This window comes from Hippoglossus hippoglossus, chromosome 6 (genome assembly GCF_009819705.1).
Source record: "Hippoglossus hippoglossus isolate fHipHip1 chromosome 6, fHipHip1.pri, whole genome shotgun sequence".
Lineage (NCBI taxonomy): Eukaryota > Metazoa > Chordata > Actinopteri > Pleuronectiformes > Pleuronectidae > Hippoglossus > Hippoglossus hippoglossus.
In genome coordinates this window covers 19,820,215-19,833,252 of record NC_047156.1, presented here as the reverse complement: position 1 = coordinate 19,833,252, position 13,038 = coordinate 19,820,215, and the positions used below count along the sequence as shown (strand labels likewise).

At 37.6% G+C, this 13,038-nt stretch overlaps 1 protein-coding gene and 3 non-coding genes across 4 annotated transcripts in view; all 4 read left to right on the top strand.

Moving 5' to 3' along the window:
• swap70b (switching B cell complex subunit SWAP70b) overlaps positions 1–4,424 on the top strand; it is a 43,342-nt gene extending 38,918 nt beyond the window's left edge. The window contains exons 11-13 of the mRNA XM_034588493.1: positions 988–1,186; positions 2,023–2,119; positions 3,035–4,424. Of these exons, the coding sequence (XP_034444384.1) occupies positions 988–1,186; positions 2,023–2,119; positions 3,035–3,153 (415 nt within the window). The 3' untranslated portion in view covers positions 3,154–4,424. The remainder of the gene's footprint in view (positions 1–987; positions 1,187–2,022; positions 2,120–3,034) is intronic.
• A 3,296-nt stretch (positions 4,425–7,720) lies between these two features.
• Positions 7,721–7,861, top strand: LOC117763908. Its single transcript, XR_004614262.1, has one exon. It is a non-coding gene; the product is annotated as a U4 spliceosomal RNA (small nuclear RNA).
• A 490-nt stretch (positions 7,862–8,351) lies between these two features.
• LOC117763947 lies at positions 8,352–8,492 on the top strand. The gene has a single exon (XR_004614299.1). It is a non-coding gene; the product is annotated as a U4 spliceosomal RNA (small nuclear RNA).
• Positions 8,493–9,683: 1,191 nt separating this feature from the next.
• Positions 9,684–9,824, top strand: LOC117763919. Its single transcript, XR_004614273.1, has one exon. It is a non-coding gene; the product is annotated as a U4 spliceosomal RNA (small nuclear RNA).
• Positions 9,825–13,038: the final 3,214 nt, after the last annotated feature.

The following is a 13,038-nucleotide window of genomic DNA, read 5'->3' as shown; positions in this document are numbered from 1 at the left end:
TTATTACACATGCACACACAGCCAGACGTTCAACTTCTACTTCCCTCTCTCCACTATGTTTCCTCCCTTGTCCTTCCTTCCTCTTTGCTGACATTTACTTTCCACCTCACGTTTGACGAAGGAGTAAAGAACATGTTAGCAGCCCCTTATCAACCAGTGTTCACAATAAACAGTCCTTTATCTTCATTTAGACCAGTTGTAGATGCTTCATTAAAACTAACTCTGTGCTAAAAGCCGATTACATATTTACCTTTATTCTCATACTCTTGGGATTAAAGCTAGAGGCAGGGTTCATGGATGTTTCCCCCAGTTTATCTTTTTCCCCCCCTTTCTGATGGTTTCATTTATTTTACTAGGAAACCCAATCGAAGTGTTGACAAGTGTCTTATCAGAAGTGCCAGTGTCAAGATGTCAAGTTAACAAACTCAATAACAGACGCTGTGGTTAGACAGGCACTTGAAACTCCTCACAGAGACTGAGAGGAGACGTTGCACAGTGTAAAGTCGTTAATGTCACAATATACCTGGGCCAACTTCAGCACCACTGTTGTCTTGTCTTTTAAGGATGACAGGAGCTCTAAATTCCTGGCTGCATTTTTATAAAAATGGGTTTTATAACAAATATAAAAGTGCAATCTGAATTTAACCATAGTCAATAGTTGCATTAGCACCACCTGCTGACACTTTGTCCAACTACAACAACCTATAACTTGTCTAAAATAGTTGTATTTAATGGACAGAGGAAATATGTCTGTCACACATTTAGTGACATTTGGTACTCACCTTGATATTGTTATTTTAAATGTGTCTATACCTGTTAAAGTTTGTTATATACAGGTAATGTATGCATGTGTCCTCGTTTTACATGATTATACCCCTCAGTGTTTTAAAAGATATTTGTGGAAATGAGAAGCACAACTCTTGTAAATGGCCCATATTTAAAGCATGTGACTTTCCCCTCATCCATGTTAATGTCTGTGTGGAGCAGGTTACTGGAGGAAGAGGCCACAAAGAGGTTAGAGCTGGAGGAGATCCATCTGCGGCAGCAGCGGGCCATCTCGGAGACGGAGGCTGAGAACCAGGAGCTGCAGAGGGAACGTCAGGCTAAAGAGAGCGCCCTGCAGGCTGCGATGACACAACTGGACCACCTGGAGCAAGAGAGGCAGGGTGCCCTGGAGCAGTACCAGGTCAGCTAAGAGACTAATTGTGTCCCAAATCAAATCACTGTAAATAAGATCACAAGCCGTTTTTAGATGGGAGCTGCGGAGGATCTCTGGAGAATTGGGTCGGGACTTTCTCCTCAGTTTTCCTTTCACTCATGCACAACACAGTGGAAGATTCTCTGCTCAGACACATTAACACTGGCAACAAATCCTCCGCAGTGTGAGGTGAGCTGTGGTGCAGAGGCAGGATGTATTAATTCCACTTCGGAGATGATGTGTTTTTGTTTAAATCACAAACTTTCTTGATATCTTCGTCAGTGTCTTCTATGTGTGTGACTCCGCCTTGTCATCCTGAGATATCTGTTTCCTTTATGTTAGTATTTTTGCATTTGTCACGTGTTAGAAGCATCATCCACTCCCCCACTCGCTCGCGGTGAATCCTGCAGAGGATCTCCTGCTGTGCGCTCACATCATGACTCTTTGTGGCCTAATTTGATACTAAAATAAAGATACTCAATACCATACGGGTATAATATATGGTTGCAAGTATTGCTATAACTGTAAAGCCTTATTTAACAGTGACAACAGGTATAAAGAGAAACTCCTATTATTGATGTATTGACATAATAACCATGACCTTATTTTTTTGATCAGTAAGTCTGTCTACATTTATTAGAATATACTGTTTTAGAGTTAGGTACTTTCTTCGTTGGCCACATGGTGTCATTATTATTGAGACATAATAGAAAATCTAAACAATGTTCCCAAAATACTGTTCTTAAATCTTACAACTACATGCTCTTGTATTTTATAACTTGGTAATAACTGCAGTGTTGTGACTGGTTCTGTGTGTGAGACAGACGGTGATAAAGAAACTGGAGGACGCAGCCAACAACACAAAGACCTGGAAGCACAAGGTGGCTGAACATGAGGGCTTGTTACGGCTCATTCAACCAGGTAACAAACACACACTTTCTGCTTGTATTACTATCTTTGTTAGGTTTGAATGGATCGACCTTTCTCTAAATGGCTATTATGATGGGTCAAGAAGTGTTGATAAAACCAAACACTCCAGGATGTAACCTGGTTCTTCTATTAGATAGAATAGATGTGTTACATACATAACAATAGCTCTGAAATAGCTTCGCTATCGATCTCAGCCAGCCTACAAAACCTTAGTGAACTTTACCTGTAAAACCTTTATATCCTTAATATGTAGTGTAACATATATTTAAATGACTAAGGATTACTGATGTGAGAACACAGCAGGGGATCCCCCACTGGATTCACAGCGAGCGAGTGGGGGGTAGATGACGCTTCTAACGACACAAAAATGAAAAAGAGAAAACAAATATCTCAGAGAACCTCCCGCTGTGTTGTGCATGTGTGAAAAGCAAACTGCAGGTCACAGCAGCTAGGTTTTCCATTGGCTGGAGGTTTTAATTGAGAGAATGTTGTTTACTACAAAGTAACATGATGACTTTAATATACAGATCTGTTCGTCCTTTTGGTAAGAATTTTAAATTAAAACTTTAAATAAAGTCTATTTATGATGTTATTTTGCGTCCTCTGTCCATCAACTCCCTTCAGACCTTTGCAATCTCTTTGGGTTTGTCCCTTAGACTACGGCTAAGTGTCAGCGTAGCTAGTATTATCTTAAAGTTTTTACTTTTTTCCTCTTACCACAAGTGATTTGAACTAGTCTCAGGTCTTAGGTGATAATTACATTAATAACCTTACCACCGAGTAAGTTTGAAAGTTCACCTACACCTGCCAACCTAACAGTTTGTCATATACAAAATGTTCTAGTCCACCTTGAAGGATATATATTTGCCTCGGGTCAATCATCTCTCGTTCTGCTTTCTTCTCCAGGTTCCAAGGGACAGAGGCTGATCACTAACTGGGGTCCAGCCGCCTTTTCTGACGCAGAGCTCAACCTGAGGGAGAAGAAGTGGCAGGACATGAAGAACCAGACAACACAGGCTCAGTAGAGGCTGAACCTTCAAAATGTTGACAACTCAGAGGAGACGAGTGGAGAGACTGCTGGGATATATATGCTGTCTGTGATAAAATATATCTAAGTGGTAACTGGATTTTCACTAAGATTGACAAACATTATTGTGAGAAATATTTTATGTCAAGGAGGCATTAAGTCCGTAAGTTCATCCCTTTTATGAGTTTTGCCCTTTCAACAAGTCGCTCTCACTATAGAATGCCAGATTAATGGAGCAGTCCTTATAAAATGTACAGGAATTAAATCGACTTATAAAGGTGAGTTCACTTTGGTATTTAATACTGATGTTTAACCCGAATTTAGAAAGCACATATATATATACACAGAGGAAATAACTAAAAGGTGCCTTGAACCTCTTAATATTTCAAACGTTTAGCATTTAATCTTTTGAAGGACCAACAGCCAGAGGCTACCAGTCTATTAATACCTCATTGAGTGTCCATGCAACTACCGTTATTATTTTTGCTCTACTTAATCCGGACTGTCTGTTGAAACTCTATGAAATGCACTACATTTGGTCCAACACAAATAGTTTGAAGGTGTGTTAAGTATCAGGTTGTTGTTAAATTAATCATCTGGGGCCAGTTGTTCAAAAGATTCTAATCCGGATAAAAGTAATCCAGATTGGATCAAATCCTGAAAATGGGTTGTTCAAAAGAAAAAGGGGATTCTGAAATCAAACCTTTAGGTAGGATTGGGATACATTTGATCCTACTCTGACTGTGTATGATTAATTTGAATATAAGAAAATGCAAATAAACATCTAATAAAAATAATCAAGTTATACAACATTTGCATCATGTAGTATGGATACCTATTTATTTACATTTTGCATTGGAATTGTTTAACCATTACAATGATTAAGTAGATGAAACAGAAATTAGGCTCCATATCAACCCTGTCAGTTGAGTAAAATGAAGAAATAGTAAAGGTTTTTGATCACATCAAATAATTCCCCGAATAACTTTCAATATCAATCACATTTTTTGGAATCTAATACTCTTTTATCACAGGTCTCATCATAAATTAAGTATTGTGAATGTTTTTTTTTTCACTGTTTTCTGTTGGACATTTAACATTTTTATAATTTAACGTGTACAAATTATCTACAAATTTCTTTTGTCTATTTGTTTATTTTCGTTGTTGGTCAGATGAGGGTTCTGACGGTTTAAAAGAAAGTTAAAATGTAAGGGTTTGTTTTGTATTGTTTTTTTGCCATTTCCTGTCTTTTTAAATAAAAACGTTCACGAAAGTGACTCCACACTGGCTATTCAATGTGTAGTTCTTCACATAGCTAGTAGCATATATTGGGATGTGTAGTCCTATTTAGATTGATGCTTATCCGGATTTGGTCATTGTAAAAAGTCTATCTGGATCAGAATGATCCAATCCAATGTCGCTTTGAACAACCAGGATAAAAGTAAAATGGATTACGTAATCCGAGGTAGCAAAATCCAGATCACTTTTATCCAGATTAAATCTTTTGAACAACTGGCCCTTGGGTCAACTTCATCTTCCCTTTTGTGAAATCTTTGAGAATGTATCAGCTACTGATGTTGCTACCAACCACGTTCTTTCTCTTGAGAGTTTTCTTCTCTACGACCATATCAGATGGAACATAATGTTTCTGTAAATGAGGGATTCCCACGGAATCTAGAAATTTTAAATAGGCATAAACAAAGTAATTTTATTTTGAAACCTATTAAGCAAGGTCTTTAGTAATCTGGACTATAAATCTCAAAACCTATGTTGACACAATACACAATTTTTATTCACATTTCCACCAAAAAGCCTAGAAGAACAAATTATTATTATTATTATTTAATAAAAGGATAATTTCATGACTTTATTGTGGTTACCACCAGTTTAGTTAATAATGCAACATATCAGATATAATTAATTTGCTCAAGGGCTTTAGTGCTTGAGGCTACATCGATACTACTGCTCTAAAACTCCAGAGTAGTGTGGACACCAGTCGTAAACATCGCAGAGTTGATGTGTCAAAAACATTGTAGTACTGATGTAGTCTGAGTGAGTGAGTGAATATGTTTAGCAACCAATGAGACACAATTCAATGAAGCAGAAATAATATAACACATGTTAAATAATGTAATAACAGCTACACATGACTAGGCCTATTTTAAGACTTTTCTGACAGCTGACCTTTCTCTTTGCCATCTCCTGTACCCCTCCAGGAGTTCTGGGTCACTGTGCACTTTCTCTCAAAGCTTTTTCAACAAAGAAATCCTATTAATAATTTAATCAATTCAATGGTAGACCTGTAGATGCACTAAAATGCCCCGCTAAAATAGCACTAGCAGATTTTGTGTGTTTTTTGGTAAATATCTGAATGTGCCACTTTTGACCCTCAATACTTCTAATATAACCATAGATACTGGAAATACTGTGGTGCTACATGCTCCGCACAATACCAGGAATCAAATCAATTTGAATCAGTTAATTAAGGGCATGCCAGTGTAGCGGTATATGAGATGTGTGTTGCAGAGGATGAGAGGAAATAGCATGTTTTACTAACAGTAATGAAGCCGTTATCACTCAGTAAAAAAATGGAGATGGTTCATGTACTGGACATGGAACTTATTTACCTTTATATTGATCATCTAAGCTTTTTTCAAACAAATAATATCTCATGTTGCAGCAATGAGAATAAATGTTGTCCAGTACAGGGGTAGGAGAAGGAAATGTTCATTTTTCAGTGTGAAAAACTGAAGAGATTTAGCTTATGTGGTTGAATTGAAAGAATACAGAGGCTTTTACAGGATCATGACAAATGTTGTGGAGGGTGAGAGGCATCGTTGGACATGTGTTTTTCTATTAAATAAATGTAAATTGAAAATGAAATACTGTTATACATCATGTTTTATCATACTACGGGACTGGATGAACAATATGCATTATGAAGAATGACGATTGTTGTGTATATCCTAAAATGCAATCAACGATCCTCTGAAATGAATATGAACGCATTGCAGTAATGAGACTTTCAGCTTAAAAATGTATTAGAATTCAATAATAATGACTTATTATGTGTAAATATCACACTGTGCAAGAAAGAGCACAACATTATCTTTAACATTATGTCATCAAAAGGTGTTATCAGAGGAATATCAAAGGATACTCTGAGAAGTTACACTAAAAGCTGGCACCAATATCTCACAACATCCAGGGTTGACACATAAAAGAGTGACGTTTTGTTGATCAATCAATAACTTTCACTAACTTTTGGAGTCTAATAAAGTTTTCACGCTCGCCGTTATGCAGTAAAACTCTGGTGAGAACAAGCATGGAATTTAACAAATATAGACAATAAAACCAATACTGACGTGGAAAAGTACATGAACTGTTACTACAATGCAGCACTACTTGTTCAACTGAAAATCATATTTTGAGCCATTTGCCTGTCCTCTGCATCGGTGAGAAACAACAATGGCGACTGTGGAGTTTGAAGTGGGACCCTGACTTTTAATAACCATACATGTGTACAAAAGTAAATTAGTTAATTAGTTCATGTACACAAATTATATCAATACACCTCAAGTACGGCTTTGAGACCGTTCCTCTGTAAATCACTCTCTTTTTTTATTTTTTTTGCAGTGGCAGTATCCTAGCCTATGAGGTTAATCCGAGGTGCTCTTTGAAGACCTGAAGTATAATTGACAATGGCAATTTTTGATGGTCTCTATGGCGACTAAAAATACTATGAGTATTTCAGCAGTTTTCCAACGCCCTGATGACTAATAGATGTTTTGAGGTTGCACCATGCACTTCCTGAGAAGGTAATATTTCCCGGACTAATAACTTTACAAACTTTAAAAGACTAAATAACTTTTTATTTAGATAAGGTTTCATGCACGTTTCTTGGTTTGATCGTTTGTTGAAGACTTAGGCCCACTCCCATTTCACCCCTTGGCCCTACCCCTTGTTTTCGAGGGTTATCTTGCCCCTTGAAACGGAGTCACAAGGGGGAGTGGTTATAATCTTCCCCTACGAATTGGGACAGCCTTTCAAGAAGCCGTTACGTCATCAGTAGTAGTCCCGAAAACCCGATACGTCATCAATAGTCGACGGGATTTTCATGCAAAATAAGACAGCGCTCGCAATCTTTTTTCCAAGGTTGTTGTGAAAAAAAGGGACCACAATACGTTGAAATGATATTAAACTAAGATATTACAATCATTATCGTAATTTTTAAATCCTTATTAATGGAGAAAATACTAAATTTGCCGGTGATTCGCAAGGCATTCTGGGTACCCCTCTGTTTGAAGTGAGAGTCTGAAAAATGGGAGGGGTTTACAGCCCCAACCGTAAGAAGAATATATATATATGATCAAGTCCCGTTCAGTAGGGATTGTATCTTTATATGTATAGTACATATTTCATAACATAGTATTCATATATATATATATATTTCATCAACATAATGATATATTAGGAAGTTGGTCACATGAAACCACATGTGCTTGAAACCATAACAGAGAAGTGTGCGGAGCAGAGTCAGGCTGTGTTGAATGAGACTGGTCGTCAGCTTTGCGCAGTGGCAGTATCGTAGCCTATGAGGTTTATCCGAGGCGTGATTATTGCTAGTTGAAAACTTTACCCAATACCCCGCCTAGACGACTTGAAATATAGTCGGCGACGGCAATTTTTGTCGGTCTCTAAGGAGACTCCTAAGATTGTTGAAACATAAATACTACTGAATACAAAGGGAGCACTGATATGACCACTTGTTTCTTTCTTTCAACTTTAATATGTATGTTTTATTTCTGTTCACTAACGAGATGTATCAGGTTTAACAAATATGGATCCTTTATTTATTTAGCTTTCTAAAACACGACCAATTCTTTACTAAGCAAGCGACTGATTTGTTGTTATAATGTCACTAATGACAGGGTCGAAACTTGTTTGTTATTTTAGTCCGCCTGAATTTAGAGAACCTTAAACAAAGACGTACCGGGCGTGACGTCATTTACAGTGGTAACCTATTTTAGTGTTGTTTTTTATTTATCTAAAGTTACATGTGTGTTTCTTGGTCTGATCGTTTGTTGAAGACTTCACACATCACACATCACTGCTACATGAAACCACATGTGCTTGAAACCATAACAGAGAGGCGTGCGGAGCGGAGTCAGCTGGTGTTGAATGAGACTGGTCGTCATCTTTGCGCAGTGGCAGTATCGTAGCCTATGAGGTTTATCCGAGGCGTGATTATTGCTAGTTGAAAACTTTACCCAATACCCCGCCTAGACGACTTGAAATATAGTCGGCGACGGCAATTTTTGTCGGTCTCTAAGGAGACTCATACTTCTGTTGAAACACAATCATTACAGCTAGTGAATCGTGTGTCGAGTAATCCAGGAAGATTGTTGTGAAGCGCGTATCGAGGCTTGTGTTGATGACGTTTGTGGTGACGTTCAAAGCCTCGCAAGCCGGCCGTACCACGTGACTGAGTCAGGAAATGGTTCGCGGGTTGGGCGTGCGAATCGAAATATAAGGGGCAGCGAAACGCAATGGACCCCCCCCCTCACATTTTGTGGACTGGGGACTTTATTGCGCGTTTGTTTGCAAAAAAAAAGAAACCGCCTGAAACCGAGCACTGTGGAAAAGTTGTAATTTTTAAATAAAAATGACTGAAATGTTGTCCCTATTTACGTGTTAAAAGTAACACAAGCACATTCACATCACAACCCTCTGCCCAATTTGTTTCCACTTTCCCTTTTGATCCCGCCATTGTATCATAAAGACAGACACCATATTAATAAGTTCATAATTTATTTATTGGCATCACAAACATCATTCATTCGTTTATTCAATTCAACGCGCCACACACCAAAGCCATGGTGTCATTATAATCACTCTGCCTGTTTTACATTTATTGTCCACTTGATGGCACAGTAGAGCAAATGAAGCACCATGAAGCTTCGGCCCATTAGTGAACCAATTGGATGGAAAGCGTCAATGCTTCATGAAGCTTCATCTCGCCATCACTAATTACAGCATCTACAAACAGCACTGATATGACCACGTGTTTCTTTCTTACAACTTCAATATATATATATATATATATATATATAAATATGATTTGTTTCTGTTCACTAACGACATGTATCAGGTTTAACAAATATTAATCCTTTATTTATTTAGCTTTCTAAAACACTACCAGTTCTTTAATAAGCAAGCGACTGATTTGTTGTTATAATGTCACTAATGATAGGGTCGAGTCGAAACTGTTTTTTATTTTTATTTTACTCCGCCTGAGTTTAGAGAACCCTAAACAAAGACGTACCGGGCGTGACGTCATTTACAGTGGTAACCTCTTTTAGTGTTGTTTTTTATTTATCTAAAGTTACATGTGTGTTTCTTGGTCTGATCGTTTGTTGAAGACTTCACACATCACACATCTCTGCTACATGAAACCACATGTGCTTGAAACCATAACAGAGAGGTGTGCGGAGCGGAGTCAGCTGGTGTTGAATGAGACTGGTCGTCAGCTTTGCGCAGTGGCAGTATCGTAGCCTATGAGGTTTATCCGAGGTGTGATTATTGCTAGTTGAAAACTTTACCCAATACCCCGCCTAGACGACTTGAAATATAGTCGGCGACGGCAATTTTTGTCGGTCTCTTAGGAGACTCATAAGATTGTATAAAAAACAATAAATCAACATATATTGTGTTTCCAAATTGATAATAATGTGTGGAATCGAACTTGGCATTAAGGGCAGACTGTTGCCAGCTACAAAAGTACAAAATCTACCTTTGAATTGTAATGTTGTACCACAAACTAGATATAATCAAGTAATGTACAATAAAAGCACATCCAATGTGGCCTCCAGTCCAGTTTTGAGACCCTCCCACTGTAAATCACTCTGTGAATAATCAATGATTATTAATGACATCTTGAAATTCATGGTTTTAACGTGTAAAATCATAATTTGCAATGTGAGGCTGACGATTCTTCCCCAAGGCCATCACAACCCTGAACTCTAGAACACAGTGACCCAAACTCAAACCAACATGCACTGATGCAATACATCATTTTTTGTTTATTGCAACATTTTAATGGAAATTTATCTTTATTAGTATATTTATATATTTTATTCATTCTAAGTCGGTTGTTGTTTGTTTGATGCTTTAGAATCGAGAATTGACCACACCTCTGAATTTGTGTACGTGGACTCATACTGTTACAAAGTGTTCATCAACTGTACCTTGGTCAAGGTGCAGTGTACCTACCAGAACAGTAGAGGGCACTCTGAAACAGGATATGGAATGATGAATGGCAGGAGAAAAATGGACCATAGGTTGCTGCTGTATTAAATCTTCAGCTAAAGATCTGTGTGTTTAGTCGCCAAGTTATATGTTAGTAAGGTTTATTTCAAAGATATGAAACAATATATGTTGGTATAGTAAAGTTGGTGTTTTCTTTCATTAGAACTTGATGGTGGTTTTTGAATCATGAGCAAGTTTGTGCTCAATCGTCTTTTTCTAAACTGAAAAGTATCAGGTCATGTTCCATTACCCTGTAGAGAAGCATGATTGCTCTGATTGGAAGAAGGGTGGTGTTTTAAGGATTCACAGGAGCGGAGTGTTCAATCAAGTCGGTCTCCTCATTAAGCAGATGAGCTGGAAGCCTGTCGTCACCCTGTGAACACTCTGGTAAATTAGGTTTCTCACACTGTCTCGACATGTTACAGTGATTTGGTTGACACAAAATAATTTGCCATAGAAAACTGTAGTGATGGTCAGCACTCAGGAGTACTACTCATACTAATACTGATACTAATCACCATAATTGGCAGTTACATTGCAACACAAACCAGTATATCACTCCATCTTTACATTTGTATGTTATATATAATATACATTATATAAATCTGAGACATTGTATAGTAATCAATAGTATAATCATAATCTATGTCAGCAGACTTGATGTCCAATTTGTCTCAGTCTACGTAAATGTCTTCATTTACAAGTTCACCGGTACAATGTATTTTTTTAAACATGGTTCTGAGCGATTATGTACTTAGCCCAGATAATCTAATAACAACAGTCTGGTTTGAGTTAAACATCTATAATTAATCAGATTGAGATATTTGTAATGGGATTATTGTAATTCAGATGCTTGGAATGTATAACTCCCAAACCCTGGTAATCGAATCCATGTTGAAAAAAATTATCATTTCAGACAAATGGAGCATTTGGGTTTCTTTGTCAAAGGTGAGTTAAACATCTATAATTAATCAGATTGAGATATTTGTAATGGGATTATTGTAATTCAGATGCTTGGAATGTATAACTCCCAAACCCTGGTAATCGAATCCATGTTGAAAAAAATTATCATTTCAGACAAATGGAGCATTTGGGTTTCTTTGTCAAAGGTGAAACTAAGGCTTGGAAGAGGGATTCATATATTATTTACATAAATTACTCATTAAGGCTTCTGCTTTTAATCTTCATCTTCATTCAGTGTGCCCCACGTTGCACTCTCTGTTACCCACATCTGCTGAGCATTTATCAGTCCACTCCAATTGGAGTTCCAGGGCTAATGTTGCTTCTGTGTGGTCCTCTTGACCTGCAAATGACCCACTGTTGTCCTCCTGTTAGGTTGTAATCATGGCGCTTGATGTGAAATACGCAGGAGGTTTCCTTGTCCCTTCGTTACACATCACATCTCTCAAAGTCCGACCTTTCAAATTTCATTAACAGTTCTAAGTGTGATGACAAGATATGGCTTTGTTCTATATAAGCGACAGCTGGAGGCCTGCCAAACATAAACAGATAAATTGCACAGCATCACAGGACTAGTTCCCTGGTAACCATGTGACATTGCCAACAATTGCTATGGAAACCAGTGCATTCTCTCTCTCAGGCAAGCTTATATACCAAATACAATGAATGTACACTAGAGGAAAAATCATGGTCGAGGATAAATTGTCAATGGCTGAGCTGACCAAGCTTTGTAGAATATTAATACTATGTTAGCTTAAAACCATTCAACATTTTTCACACACATAAGCAAAATTGATTAGTAAGTGCATGGTTTTTATTTATATATTCTTTATACTTTATCAACAGTATGACTGCAAAACAAATGACATTTTATGTTGTATTAAATCTTCTTTAAAAAAATCCAATTCTGGTGACAACTGCAATTAGCACAAACCTCATTTCAAATGAAGACACTTTTATAGATCACATCAAACAATAACACAAATGTAATCATTCTCTTTAGATCCTTTGTTCAGCAAGCTAATTTGCAATCTGCTTTGTAGCATGTCTTTTGTTTTGATCCTATTTGTCACAAATCCAGTTACAACTCTATGTTCCAAATGGAAAAAAAAAACAGCCCTCTCTTCAAAGAGCGAGACATCACAACCTATTTCATTAAAGCAGGTGCAAATCTAAAAGAGGTGCTTTGATTTGCAGCCAATTATGGACATCCTTGTTGCATCACCTTTTTTACGTGAATACTCTTCCTCTTTTTCCTCACAGCTGATCAGAAGAATTAGCCCTTTAGTCTTGGCAGATAACCAGAAATGTAGAGATCACACAAATGAGCAGAAACCTCAGAAGTTATCAACTTATTCAACACACTCAATTAAACTTGTTCCAGTCCTCTAATGCCATCTCCGGCTTAATCACGGCGTGATGTACAAGGGGTTGCCCCCAATTAGGTGTCTCCTGTGACACCCTGACACTGTGCTGCATCGAGATTGTATTTCAGTTTCAATTACTGTGGAAACCCTTCAGGCAGAGGTGACTGGTCTTCTCAGTTTTTTCCTCCAGTTTTCTTTGCTCCCCCTTCTTTTGAATGGTAGGGGGAGTCAAAGGCTCATCTGCCATG